Source organism: Phacochoerus africanus, chromosome 16, assembly GCF_016906955.1.
Source record: "Phacochoerus africanus isolate WHEZ1 chromosome 16, ROS_Pafr_v1, whole genome shotgun sequence".
NCBI lineage: Eukaryota > Metazoa > Chordata > Mammalia > Artiodactyla > Suidae > Phacochoerus > Phacochoerus africanus.
In genome coordinates this window covers 37,727,446-37,741,037 of record NC_062559.1, presented here as the reverse complement: position 1 = coordinate 37,741,037, position 13,592 = coordinate 37,727,446, and the positions used below count along the sequence as shown (strand labels likewise).

At 37.5% G+C, this 13,592-nt stretch overlaps 1 protein-coding gene across 2 annotated transcripts in view; it reads right to left on the bottom strand.

The window, feature by feature from the left end:
- Positions 1–13,592, bottom strand: part of MATCAP2 (microtubule associated tyrosine carboxypeptidase 2) — a 62,943-nt gene that overhangs the window by 17,835 nt on the left and 31,516 nt on the right. Inside the window, exons 3-5 of one of the 2 annotated variants that reach the window (XM_047763657.1) lie at positions 2,738–2,881; positions 1,698–1,830; positions 640–945 (exon numbers count right to left, since the gene is read on the bottom strand). In XM_047763657.1, the coding sequence (XP_047619613.1) occupies positions 640–945; positions 1,698–1,830; positions 2,738–2,881 (583 nt within the window). The remainder of the gene's footprint in view (positions 1–639; positions 946–1,697; positions 1,831–2,737; positions 2,882–13,592) is intronic. The other variant, XM_047763658.1, reaches the window with a different exon arrangement.

The following is a 13,592-nucleotide window of genomic DNA, read 5'->3' as shown; positions in this document are numbered from 1 at the left end:
AAACCACTGAACTGTACCTTTTAAATGGGTGAATTATATGTCATATGAATGCTATACCTCAATAAAGCCTTTTTTTTTTTTTTGGTCTTTTGAGGGCTGCACCTATGGCATATGGAGGTTCCCAGGCTAGGGGTCCAATCAGAGCTACAGCCGCTGGCCTACACCAGAGCCACAGTAACGTGGGATCCGAGCCATGTCTGTGACCTATACCACAGCTCACAGCAATGCTGGATCCTTAACCCACTGAGCAAGGCTTGGGATTGAACCCACAACCTCATGGTTCCCAGTTGGATTTGTTTCCGATGCGCCACGATGGGAACTCCTCAATAAAGCTATTTTTAAAGTCAGAGAAAGAGAAAGCAAAAATGGCAAAAATGTTAACAATTTGTGAATGAAATGTATACATGTTTTCATTCTACCATTATCTCCCTATTTTTGCAGGTTTGAAATTTTTCAAAATCAAATGGGGAAAAAATGTTAACAAAATGTAGTTTGAGAAAACCAGCACTAATTTCAAGTAACAAATGTTTAATTTTCAATAGGTGAGTGGAATTCTCCGATCAGCAGATTAGGATATAGCCAAAATCAACAGACAATCACACAATACATCAGAAAAACCTAGAGTCAAGGGACACCCACCTGGCTTCGAGGTATCAGTCCATCCCCTCTTGGCTCGTACACAATAATCCCATCTTGTATTGGGGTCCTTGACAAACCTTCCAATATCTTTGAAGAGTTCACAAAAAGACATTTGGCTGGCTTGATAAACAGTGTAGTAGAGGAGGGCAGCCCTCCACAAAAATGGGTCTTTTCTAAACAGGACACTGTGAATACTTGCCAGTCCTTCCTCTGTGGGATTGTTTGGCTTTAGCTCATGTTTTTTACGGCCAGTCCAGCTGTTCCATGGCTGCTGAAGATTGTTAATACCTCGAAAATAATGTGTGCCTGCAGAGAAGAAAAGGCACATGACAAACAAGAAATGCCATTCTTATTTTAATCCTTCTCCAAAAAAAGATTCTACCAACAATTCTAAGACCAAACTGATGTGTACCTACAAATAAAAAAAAGTAGAAAATGACCTAACCCTAAGGCCCTCTGGTTGGAAGGAGTACACTGCCTTCAGAATGATTACATGACTCATTAGAAAAGGTATAAACTTTTAGAGCAATTAATTTTTTAAATACAAGAATTACGGACTTGATATTTAAGAAGAATCTCAGTGATCACTTAATTCAACGCCCTCAGTTGAAGGTGGGGGAACTGAAACCCAGAGGAGTTAAATGACTTTTCAAGCTTAATACAGCTACTCAGCACCCTAAAAAAATCTAACTTGAAGTGAGACATTCATGTCTTAGCTTTTGTTCTAGTGTAACCTAACAATCTCATTACTTTTTTTTCTTTTGGGGCCTCAGAGCTGCAGCTGCTGGCCCATGCCACAGCAACGCAGGATCCGAGCCACATCTGCAACTTACACCTCAGCTCATGGCAATGCCATATTCTTAACCCACTGAGAAAGGCCAGGGATCAAACCCATACCCTCATGGATACAACGTTATGTTCTTAACCCACTGGGCCACAACAGGGACTCCACTTTTTTTTACCAAATATTGCTAAGAAAAAGCCCAGTACAAAAGAGTATGTCCTTGAAGTAATTTCTGCCATCACAAGTGAATGAAAGGAGAAAGGCTGCCCCTTACCTATTTCATGCCTCAGCATTCCCTCCAGCCAGTGTTCACGTGCAGTGGAAACATTGATGGTCAGTGTTGGACATCCATTCACTACTGTCATGGAAGCTCGGGAAAGCAGGTCCTCAGTGAGATGAACTACAATCTAAGGACCAAGAAGAAAAAAATATATACATATATAAATACATATATATAAACATAGCAGGCAGGGCGGAAAAGCTTTCACAGAAAACAATGGAATGGACCAATAAAGTAACACCCTTTTCTTTTATTTACACCAACTTTTATCTCCCAGAAAGAAACCAAGATGATGAAACGCAGAGCCGATCACTTTTGACCCTTCTGATTCTGAAGCTTTGGGAACTCAAGAACCTTTATTGGATTGAAAGAAAAGTAGATGGCTGTGCTAAGGAAGACACAGAGAACTTAAATTGTGCCTCTGCTATGCTCTCAATATAGTCCCCTGGCTGAAATGATGCAAAGAAGGTGCAGGGGCCAGAGTCCTATTCACTGCTAGGCCAAGGCTTATTTCAAAGCTGAACACTAGGAACTGGGCACTAATAAGAGAAGCCCCTATGGCAAATCTCTTCATTAATACTTTTCATAAACCAACCCATATAATCTCATGAACTATATAAAAATGGTACTAAGAAAAGAAAAATAGAAAACAATAAACATAACAACTCAATGCAACAGGAACTTATACTTAGAAATCTGGGTGACTAATGAGTAAAACAGGGTTCAGGAAATAAAACCTACCAGGGACAAATGCACTGACTGAGAGTTAAAGTACCTAGTCAACGTGTCGACATTCACTCAAGATTCATATCTCATGGAGTTCCTGCTGTGGCACAATGGGTTAAGAATCCAACTGTAGTGACTCCGGTCACTGAGGAGGTATGGGTTCAATCCCCTGTCCAGTGCAGTGGGTTTAAGGACCCAGTGTTACCGCAGCTGCAGCTTGGATTCAATCCCTGGCCCAGGAACTTCCTTATCTCACAGGCGCACCCATAAAAAAGTAATTGGTGAATTACTAAAAAAAAAATTCATACCTCACCCATGCAGCCTTCTTTCATCATGTACTTCCTAACATGACTCCAGATTCGAGTTTTAGATAGCAGGCTACCACCAGTGGCCTGTTCAAATTTTTCATAACTTCCATACTTTTGTAAAGTCAGTTCCATAATATTGATGGACTATAAAAGAAACAGAGAATGAAAGTAAACAGCCTATTACTTTGAGATGAATCATGAGCTGGAATTCTTATCATGACCCATTCTGTGTTTATCAATTTCCAAATTAAACTGCAGCTGAGGTACTACATTGCTCTAATCCTAAATAGCTTTCAATCATTTTCACAAATTTTTACAAATATCTGTGTACATACATCTCCTCAACACACTGAAGGATATATAAAGGGGCTCAAGCACTGCACAACTGTCAACATCTGAGAGGCCTAGAAGCTAAAGCAGAGAAGCTCCTTAGCTTCTTTAGGACCATCTGATGGTCTTGCAGGAGAACTCAGAAAGTATATCTCAAGACTATTTCCAAATAGTAATTTTAGTTTAGTGACATTAAAGAAAAAAATTCTCATTTTTTTTTTTAGGAACACACAAAAGAATCAACCATTCTCCTGTGATGATCCTATAGAAGCTGATGTTTTCCTAGGCTACTCTCTGGCAGAAAACATAGTCTCAACATTACTAAAAACACTTTTGTCTTTCAGACATGACAGGGTACTGTCTACTTTTCATCCTTCATAAATTTTTACATCAAAAGAATACGAAAGTTGAAATATTTTTCTCTAAAAACAAATACAAAGAAACAAAGACTAAAAAACTGGTAACAAATAATGAACAGTATTTATGCGAAAGCCACAAAAGGGGAAAACCTAAGGAAGGAAAATGCTCTTAAAAGGTATTTTGGGAAAGAAACTCAAAAATTCAAGTATGTCTTATATGAATGATAACAGAAGCCAGAAAATTCAGATACATCTTCCATGAAGTCTATAGTTTCTAGCTGTTGTCAGACTATTACAGAGATTAAAAGTACTGACTCTTGAGTCAGACTACCTGAGCTGATGTCCTGGTTTTGTCACTTTCTGGTTGTGTGACGCTTGGTAAGTCACTAAACTTGTTAGTAAGCCTCCTCGCTGATAAAAGGGATAGCAACGACAATGTCTACTTCATGGTTTTATTGAGAAAATGTATAGGCTTTGAAAGTATGTACTTAACTTTGGATAAAATTAGCTTTTCTAGCATATGCTTACTCAGTAGGAAAATGTGGTTATCTGGTTCCTATTCATTATGGCAGATATAAAACAGTCTAGAGAATTAAGAAAAACTTAAATACAGATGTTCCTTGTTACCATCAATAAATGGTACTTAGTAGGAGGCTGTTAAGCATTCACATTCATAATAGGTATTCATTCATATTCATAACAGGGAATAAAGATTTTATACTGAAAATTTATATTGAAAAAGTACCCTATAAGATTAAAAAAACTTGGAGTTCCGGAGTTCCCATCATGGCTCAGTGGTTAACGAATCTGACTAGTAACCACGAGGTTGCAGGTTCGATCCCTGGCTTTGCTCAGTGGGTTAAAGATCTGGCATTGCCGTGAGCTGTGGTGTAGGTTGCAGATGCAGCTCAGATCCTGCGTTGCTGTGGCTCTGGCGTAGGCTGGCGGCTACAGCTCTGATTAGACCCCTAGCCTGGGAAACTCCACATGCCGTGGGAGTGGCCCTAGAAATCGCAAAAAGACACACACACACACACACACACACACACAAAAGACAAAAAAACTTGGAGTTCCCATTTGATTCAGTGGGTTAATAATCTGGCATTGCCACTGCAGTGGCTTGGGTCTCTGCTGTGGCACAAGTTCAATCCCTGGCCCAGGAACTTCTGCAAGTGTAGCTACAAAAAAACAATAAAAAAAATTTACCCTGGCAGTTTAACGACATTGAGGCAAACTTTACCTCTGAACTATTATGTACATCAAAGAATGAATAAAAATAGTAGGTTTTTTTTGGAGGGGTGTAATTTTTCCATCAAGATTATATAATTGTGTATCATTTCTTTCACTTCATGGCTTACATGGCACCATCATGGTAGCAACCCTACACAGGTGCTACATGGATGTTCCTAAAAGCTTATCTTAATATTATGTCATGCTTGATCATTCTTCGGTGAAGTACCCACCCTATTGTCATCTTTTTTTTCATTAGTTTTTCAACAAGTCCAACCTAGACAGATTTGTCAGTGATCATAAAGATCTCTAGAATCCTTCTCTGACTCCCCAATCTATCTGCATTAAATAGGCCCCAGCATAGAGACAGAGACAGTGGTTGAAAAAGTGAATAAATTCAAGCTTTAAGAGAGAAATCAGAAATGTTCACTGGTTACTTTATTAGCGAATATTTTTATGTTACAACTTCTGCTTCCTTATGCAATCTCTAGAGGGCACAAAAATTTTACAAGTATGATCTCAATTTTGTAAAAAGGAAAAGGCAATAAGCACTTTAAAAAGGCACAAATAAGCCTAGAAGGATATACCCAAAGGCTACAGGATGTGGCATTCATTTTTGGGAAGGGGTGATGCATTGCATTGATGTTTAATTCCTTGTACCTTACAGAAGTTTTAAAAGTCTTTACAATATGCAAAGGAAAAAGTCATTATTTTTTCCAGTTTTACTGAGGTATGATTAACTAATAAAAATTGCATACATAGGAGTTTCCGTTGTGGTACAGCAGAAGTGAATCCAACTAGTAACTATGAGGTTGTGGGTTCAATCTCTGGCCTTGCTCATGGGTTAAGGATCCGGTGTTGCCCTGAGCTGTACTGTAGGTCGCAGATGCAGCTCGGATCCCACATTGCTGTGGTTGTGTCGTAGGCTGGCACCTGTAGTTCCGATTCAACCCCTAGGCCTGGGAACCTCCGTATGCCATGGGTGTGGCCCTAAAAAAAAAAGACAAAAAAAAATTGCATGTATTTAGGCTGTACAGTGTAATGTTTTTTAAGGTGTACCATGTGGTGACAGTGTATGTGTAGACTGTGGAATGATTACTATGAGCAAATTATTAATCTATTGCCTCACGCAGTTACTCTGTTTTTGATGTGGTGGAAACATCTAAGAGCTTAGCAAATTGCAAATATACAGTATTATTACCTATAATCATCATGCTGTACACTAGATACCTAGAACTTAGTTTAAAACTGAAAGTTTGATCCACAAACTTTGACCCACATTTCTCTACAAAGTTGTTTTTTTTTTTTTTTTAAAGGAGAAAAGAGAATTCACCCTCTCCTCCTAGAGTTCAGAGAATGAATATCTATGCCACTTTGAGAATCAAGCTTTCACACACCTCCACATGGTTAATACTCTGAAGAGGGCACAGATTTCACATCAAATGTCTCTTCCCCACTAATATGATCATTTAAGTTAATCAGAAAACTATACTCCCAATATTGGCGGGGGATTCAAACATGCAGCAGCTTAATTATTTCAACCATCACTTTCAATCTGCCATCCATAATATTCCTTTCCTAGGGAAAGAATACTCTACCAAGCAAGGTTATAAGGTTCCTTAAGAGGACTCAAATCAGTAAAATTAGAAATGAAAAAGGGAAAGTTACAATTGTCAACACAGAAATCTAAGGGATCATAAAAGACAACTACAAGAAACTATATGCCAATAAAATGGACAGCCTAGAAGAAATGAACAAATTCTTATAAAGGTACACTCTTCCAAGACTGAACCTAGAAGAAATAGAAAATATGAACAGACCAATTAACATGTATGGAAATTGAAACTGATTTAAAAATTTCCAACAAACAAAAGTCCAGGACCAGATGGCTTCACAGGTGAACTCACCCAAACATTTAGAGAAGAATTAACACCTATGCTTATCAAAGTATTCCAAAAACACTGCAGAAAAAGGAACTCTTTGCACCTCATTTTGAGGCCAGCATTACCCTGACAGCAAAAACAAAGATATCACAAAAAAGAAATTTACAGACAAGTATCACTGATAACCAAAAATACAAAAATCCTCAGCAAAATATTAGCAAACCAAATACAACAATATATTCAAAAGATTCAAACACTATGATCAAGTGGGTTTTACCCCAGGTATGCAAGGATTTTTCAATATCCCAAATCAAGCAGTGTGATATACCACATCAAAAACTGAAGAATAAAAACCATATAATTATCTCAATAGATGGAGAAAAATCTTTTGACAAAATCCAACATTCATTTCTGATTAAAAAAACTCTCCAGAAAGTGGACAAAGAGGAAACCTACGTCAACATAATAAAGGCCATATATGACAAATCCACAGCTAACATCATTCCCTTTGGTGAAAAGCTGAAAGAACTCCTCTAAGACCAGGCATAAGATAAGGATGTTCACTCTCACCACTTTTATTCAACACTGGTTTTGGAAATCCTAGCCCTTGCAATCAAAAAAGAAAAAGAAATTTTAAAAAAGCCAAATTGGAAAAGAAGTAAAATTGTACTGAAGTAGTATTGTATGTGATACTATACATAGAAAACTCTAAAGAAGCTACCAGAAACTACTAGAGCTCATCAATGAATTTGGTAAAGTTGAAGGATATAAAATTAATACACAGAAATCTGTTGCATTTCTATAACAATGAAATATCAGAAAGAGAAATTAGGGAAACAATCCTATCTACCATTGCATCAAAAATAAAACACTAGCGTTCCCGTTGTGGCTCAGCAGAAATGAATCTCACTAGCACACATGAGGGTGCAGGTTTGATCCCTGGCCTCGCTCAGTGGATTAAGGACTGGCATTGCTGTGAGCTGTAGTGTAGGTCACAGACGTGGCTCAGATCCTGCATTGCTGTGGCTGTGGTGTAGGCCAGCAGCTATAGCTCCAATTCAACCCTTAGCCTTGGAACCTCCATATGCTAGGGATGTGGGCTTAAAAATAAAATACCTAGGAATAAACCTATCTACAGAGGCAAAAGACCTGTACTCTGATAACTACAAGACAGCGTTGAAGGAAATCAAAGACGACACAAACAGATGGAAAGATATACCATACTCTTGGATTGGAAGTATCAATATTGTCAAAATGATTACACTACCCAAGGCAATCTACAGAGTCAGTGCAATCCATATTAAATTACCAATGGCATTTTTCACAGAACTAGAACCAAAAATGTTTAAATTTGTTTGGAAAAAAAAGACCCTGAACATCCAAAACAATCTTGAGAAAGAAAAACAGAGCTGGAAGAATCAGGCTCCCTGAATTCAGAAAATACTATAAAGCTACAGTCATCAAAACAGTATGGTAGTGGCACAAAAACAGAAATATACATCAGTGGAACAGGACAGAAAGCCCAGAAATAAACCCATGCACATATGGTCATTTAATCTATGACAAAGGAGACAAGAATATACAATGGAGAAAAGACAGTCTCCTCAATGAGTGGTGCTGGGAAAACTGGACAGCCACATGAAGAAGAATGAAATTAGAACACTTCCTGGAGTTCTCACTGTGGCTCAGCAGAAACATATCTGCCTAGGAACCGTTCAATCCCTGTGGGTTCAATCCCTGGCCTCGCTCAGTGGGTTACAGGCCCAGCATTGCCATAAGCTGTGGTATAGGTTGCAGATACTGCTCAGATCCTGTGTTGCTGTGGCTGTGGTGTAGGCCAGCAACTGTAGCTCTGATTTGACCCGTAGGAACCTCCATATGCCGTGGGTGTGGCCCTAAAAAGCTAAAACAAACAAACAAACAAACAAACAATAAAAAACTCAAAATAGATTACAGACCTAAATTTAGACCAGATATTACAAAAGTCCTAGAGGAAAACAGGCAGGAACATTCTTTGACATGAACCACAACAGTATCTTTTCAGATCCACCTCCTAATGAAAACAAAAATAAACAAATGGGACCTAATTCAACTTAAAAGCTTTTGCACAGCAAAGAAAACCATTAATGAAATGAAAAGACAACCCTAACAATGGGAAAAAAAATCTTTGCAAATGAAGTGAGCAACAAGGGATTAATCTCCAAAATATACAAACATCCCATACAGATTTACATTTAAAAAAAACCACAGCAATCCAATTAAAAAAGACATTTCTCCAAAGGAGAGAAAAAGCCAAAAAGCACATAGAAGATTATCATCACTAATTATTAGAGAAATGTGAATCAAAATTACAATGAGGTAACACTTCACATCAGTCAGAATGGCCATTATCAAAATGTCCATAATAAAAGCTGGAGAGGGTATGGAGGAAAGGGAAATCTCCTGCACTGTTGCAGAGAATGTAAATTGGTGTAACCATTATGGAGGACAGCAAGCAGGTTTATCAGAAAACTGAATACAGAACTACTTCATGATCCAAAAATCCCACTCCTGGGCATCTCTCCAGAGAAAGCCATAACTTGAAAAGGTACATACACCCTAATGTTCACTGCAGCACTATTTACAACAGCCAAGACATGGAAGGAACCTAAATGTCCACAGAGGACATTTCAGCCGTAAAAAGCATGAAATAACCTATTTGCAGCAACATGGATGGACTTAGAAATTATCATACTAAGTGAATAAGTCAGACAGAGAAAGACAAATACCATATTAGATCACTAATATGTGGAATCTAAGAGTAGAACTGTAAAAAACAGGAAGAGACTTACATATTTTGAAACCAAAAACTTATGTTTACCAAAGGGGAAATGTGGCAGGGAGGGATAAATTATGGGGTTGAGATTGATATATACACACTACTATATAGAGAATAGACAGGTAATAGGGACCTACTGTATGGCATAGGGTAATTTACTCAGTACTGTGTGGTAACTTATGTGGGAAAAGAATCTGAAAAGGAATGGATATATGCATATGCAGAATTAATTTATTTTGCTGTATGCCTGAAATTGACAATACTTTGTAAGTCAACTATACTCCAGTAAAATATTTTTAAAAACACATAAAAAATTAAACTGCTCCCCTGCTTATCATACACAAAAATTAACTCAAAATGGATCAAAGACATCAATGTAAGAGCTAAAGTTACAAAAGTATTACAAGAGAGCATCGGCATAAATTTTCATGGTCTTGGATTAGGTAGCAGTTTCTTAGATATGGCACCAAAGGTACAAATAACAAAACAGAGAGCTGGACTTCATCCAAATTCCAAACTTTTGTGCTTCAAAGGACACCATCAAAGTGAAAAGATAACTCACAGGACAGGAGAAAATGTTTGCAAATTTCATATCTGAAAAGTGACTTGTATCTAAAATATATAAAGAATTCCTACAACTCCAGTAATAAAAATACAAATAATTCAATTAAAAAATGGAGAAGGAAGTTCCTGTTGGGGGTCAGCAGGTTAAGGATCTGACACTGTCTCTGAATGCGGGTTTGATCTCTGGCCTCACTCAGTGGTTTAAGAGCACAGCATTGCCACCAAACTGTGGCACAGCTTGCAGATGTAGCTCAGATCTGGTGTTGCTGTGGCTGTGGCATAGGCCTCAGCTGCAGCTCCAATTTAACCCCTAGCCTGGGAACTTCCATATGCCACAGGTGTGGCCTTAACAAGGAAAAAAAAAAATGGGCAAAAGATCTGAATAGACAGTTTCCCAGAGAAGATATACAAATAACCCATAAGCACATGAAAAGATGCTCAACACCATTAGTCATGAGAGAAATGGAAATCACAACCACACGCCATAACCACTAGAACGGCTATGAAAACAAAAACAAGAGTTGACCAAAAAATGACAAGGATGTAGAGAAATTGGAACTCATATGCTGCTGGCAGGAATATAAAATGATATAGTCACTTTGGAAAAAGTCTTCCTCAAACGGTTAGATACACAGTTCCCATAGGTCTCACTACCATACGATCTACTACGATATGATCCACTGCTAGGTATGTACTCAAGATAACTGAAAATATATATCCACAAAAAAATCTGTACACAAATGTTCAGGGCAGCATTGTTCATAATATCCCCAAAGTAGAAACAACCCAAATGTCTATCAACAGATAAATGGATTTAAAAAATGTTTTATATATATATATAATACTACTCAACAAAGAAGTACTGATATATGCTATGATATGTATTAATCTTGAAAACATGCTAGGTAAAAGAAACTAGTCACACCACACCACATATTGTCTAACTATTTATATGAAATGTTCAGAATAAGGAAATCCATAGAGAGAGAAAGCAGACTGATGACTGTCTAGGGCTAGGGCAGTAGAGCTGGTGGGACATGGTGAGTCACTTCTAATGGGTACAGGGTTTCCTTTTGGGGTGATGAAATGTCCTCTAATTTGATAGTGGTAATGACTGCATAATTCAAAATATACTGAAAATCAGTTAACTACACAGTTTAGATGGGCAAATATGGCATGTGAATTATACCTTCATAAAGCTGTTATTAAAAAAGTAATAGTAATCGAATTACAGTATTCAAATCACAGTATAATATTTCAACCAGTAATTCAAAAAATGAAAAATCTCTATATACAATTTACAGCATTGTCTTAGATGATATAACAAACTTTCTAAAAAAAAAATCTCAACACTGTTGAGTGATCTACTTTTGGTTTACTTGTGATTCTGTTTGCTGTTTAACAACTTGGAAATCTGACCATCAATCATGAGCCACTTCAATAGTCATGTGCTAAAAACCTATTTCTCTCTTCAATTGCAGTTTTCACTCAATGAAAAGCTATATACAATAGGGACACTAATATGATGAGTCCAAGTGATACTGTGGAAAGACTAGAAGTCAAAAGATCTGGTTTTACATTAGTGCCCTATCTTTTACCGACTGTGTGATCTTAGGTATGTCATTTTACCTTTCTCAGATTTAGTTCCCTCAGTGGGTAAATGGAGATGGAAATCTCTGCCCTATTTACCTCACAAAATTGGTGTGAGGATGAAATTAGAGATAGAGAGTAAAAGAGAGGAGGGAGAGGGAGAGAGAGAAAAACTATAATTTTGTAGTCTATTTCCTATATGACTGTATAGAGTATTTAAATTTTAGCAAAAGACTGCTCGGTTTTGGTTTTAGAACTTAAAGAGATTTGACCTCTATTCAATCCCAATCCTCTCTTCATTCCTCCCATTTTTAGTAAGTTCTACCATCTAAAACTCCAACTTCCTTCACCCCTCACCTCAAGTACTGAATAACCCCCAGGAGATCACATAGTCCTTTTCTTTAAGTCAGTGATTTCCAAACTGGTTGGTTGTTGTTGTTGTTTCAAAAAGTGGTGGACAAGATACAATTTTTAAAAGGGTTCCATGGCCAATTGTTTTTAAAATGTTGGGTTAAACAAAGTTAAGCAAGACTCTTCTAGCCTTTATTATGATACCACATGTGATGAATACAACATTTTGCGTTTCCCACTTTATATGGCCCTCTTTCTCATTCAGTATTCATCAAAGCGGTCTGAAAATGCTTCTTTCAGATTAAGCATGACATACACACACATTCTGGTACTCTAACATTCTCAGGATGAAAAACAAAATTCCATGTATTGAATTAATTTTTCGCTGGTGGATACTGCTTCTTGGAAGCAAACCAGATATATAAAGATGTGGATTACTCAATCAGGTCATTAGGCCTCCATTTAAGGTATTACAGCCACAAACTGATGGGACACTAGAGAAATTGTTACACATCCAAATACCTTCAGCTGCAAGCAGTAACCTCTGTGTAAAGTCACTGAGTATAAGAAATCTGGGAAGAAAAAAGAATGTATACATGTATGTGTAACTGGGTCACCATGCTATACAACAGAAAACTGACAGAACATTGTAAACCAGCTATAATGGGGAAAAAATTATATAAAAACAAAAACACAAAACAAAAAGAAATCTAGGAGATGCAACAGATTAAAACATTATATACCAATGTTTTAAAAAACTGAGCTCACCCACAAAAAAAAAAAAAAAAGCATCTATGTGCAAGGTGAACTTGACCCTAAAGTCACCAATTTGGATCCAGTGTTTATAGAGTACTTCACTAAATTTCTAGCATACCATTAATAAGGACCATTCATTATCTTTATGGTCACTATCTTTGTGCCAATCACTGATTTTGTCCATATTTATTTATACACACACACACACACACACATATATATTTTTAGGACTACACCTGCAGCATATGGAAGTCCCAGGCTAGGGATCAAATCAGAGATACTTCTGGCCTACACCACAGCCACAGCAATGTGAGATCCAAGCCATATCTGCAACATACACCAAAGCTCACGGCAATGCTGGATCCCCAACCCAGTAAGTGAGGCCAAGAATCGAACCTGCATTCTCATGGATACTAGTCGAACTCATTTCTACTGCCCCACAATGGGAACTCCCATTTTTATATTTTAAAAACTAAATTCCTTACCATTAACTGATAGAGATGACATTTAAACCAACATAATTTAGTAATACTCTAGTGGATGTTATGAATAAAGTGAAAACGTAGAGAAAGGTTAAGTGGGGACCTAGAGCCAACAGAAGGCATTCCAGGCAAAAGGGAGTAATATTGTTAAAAGCATACACAAAGCACATACAGTGAAATACAGAGTCCCTGAGCTCCACAGGCACAAGGCGATTCCTTTAGTGACAAACTCTCAATGAGTTCTGGGAACAGTGGAAATAAAATACATCTTTATAAAGGAGGTCAATCTAGTGGTAAAGGTGAAAAAAGAAACTTAAGGATGATAAATATGATAAATTACACGACAGTTAACTTGCACAAGGTGCTGTGAGAGTGTAGATTTGACTCTGGAAACCTAAGCATAAGCCCTATCATGATAAAGATTTTGGACTTTATCCTGAATTATGAGAAGCCCCAAAGTTTTTCAGGAAGGCAAGTGATGCAATCAGATTT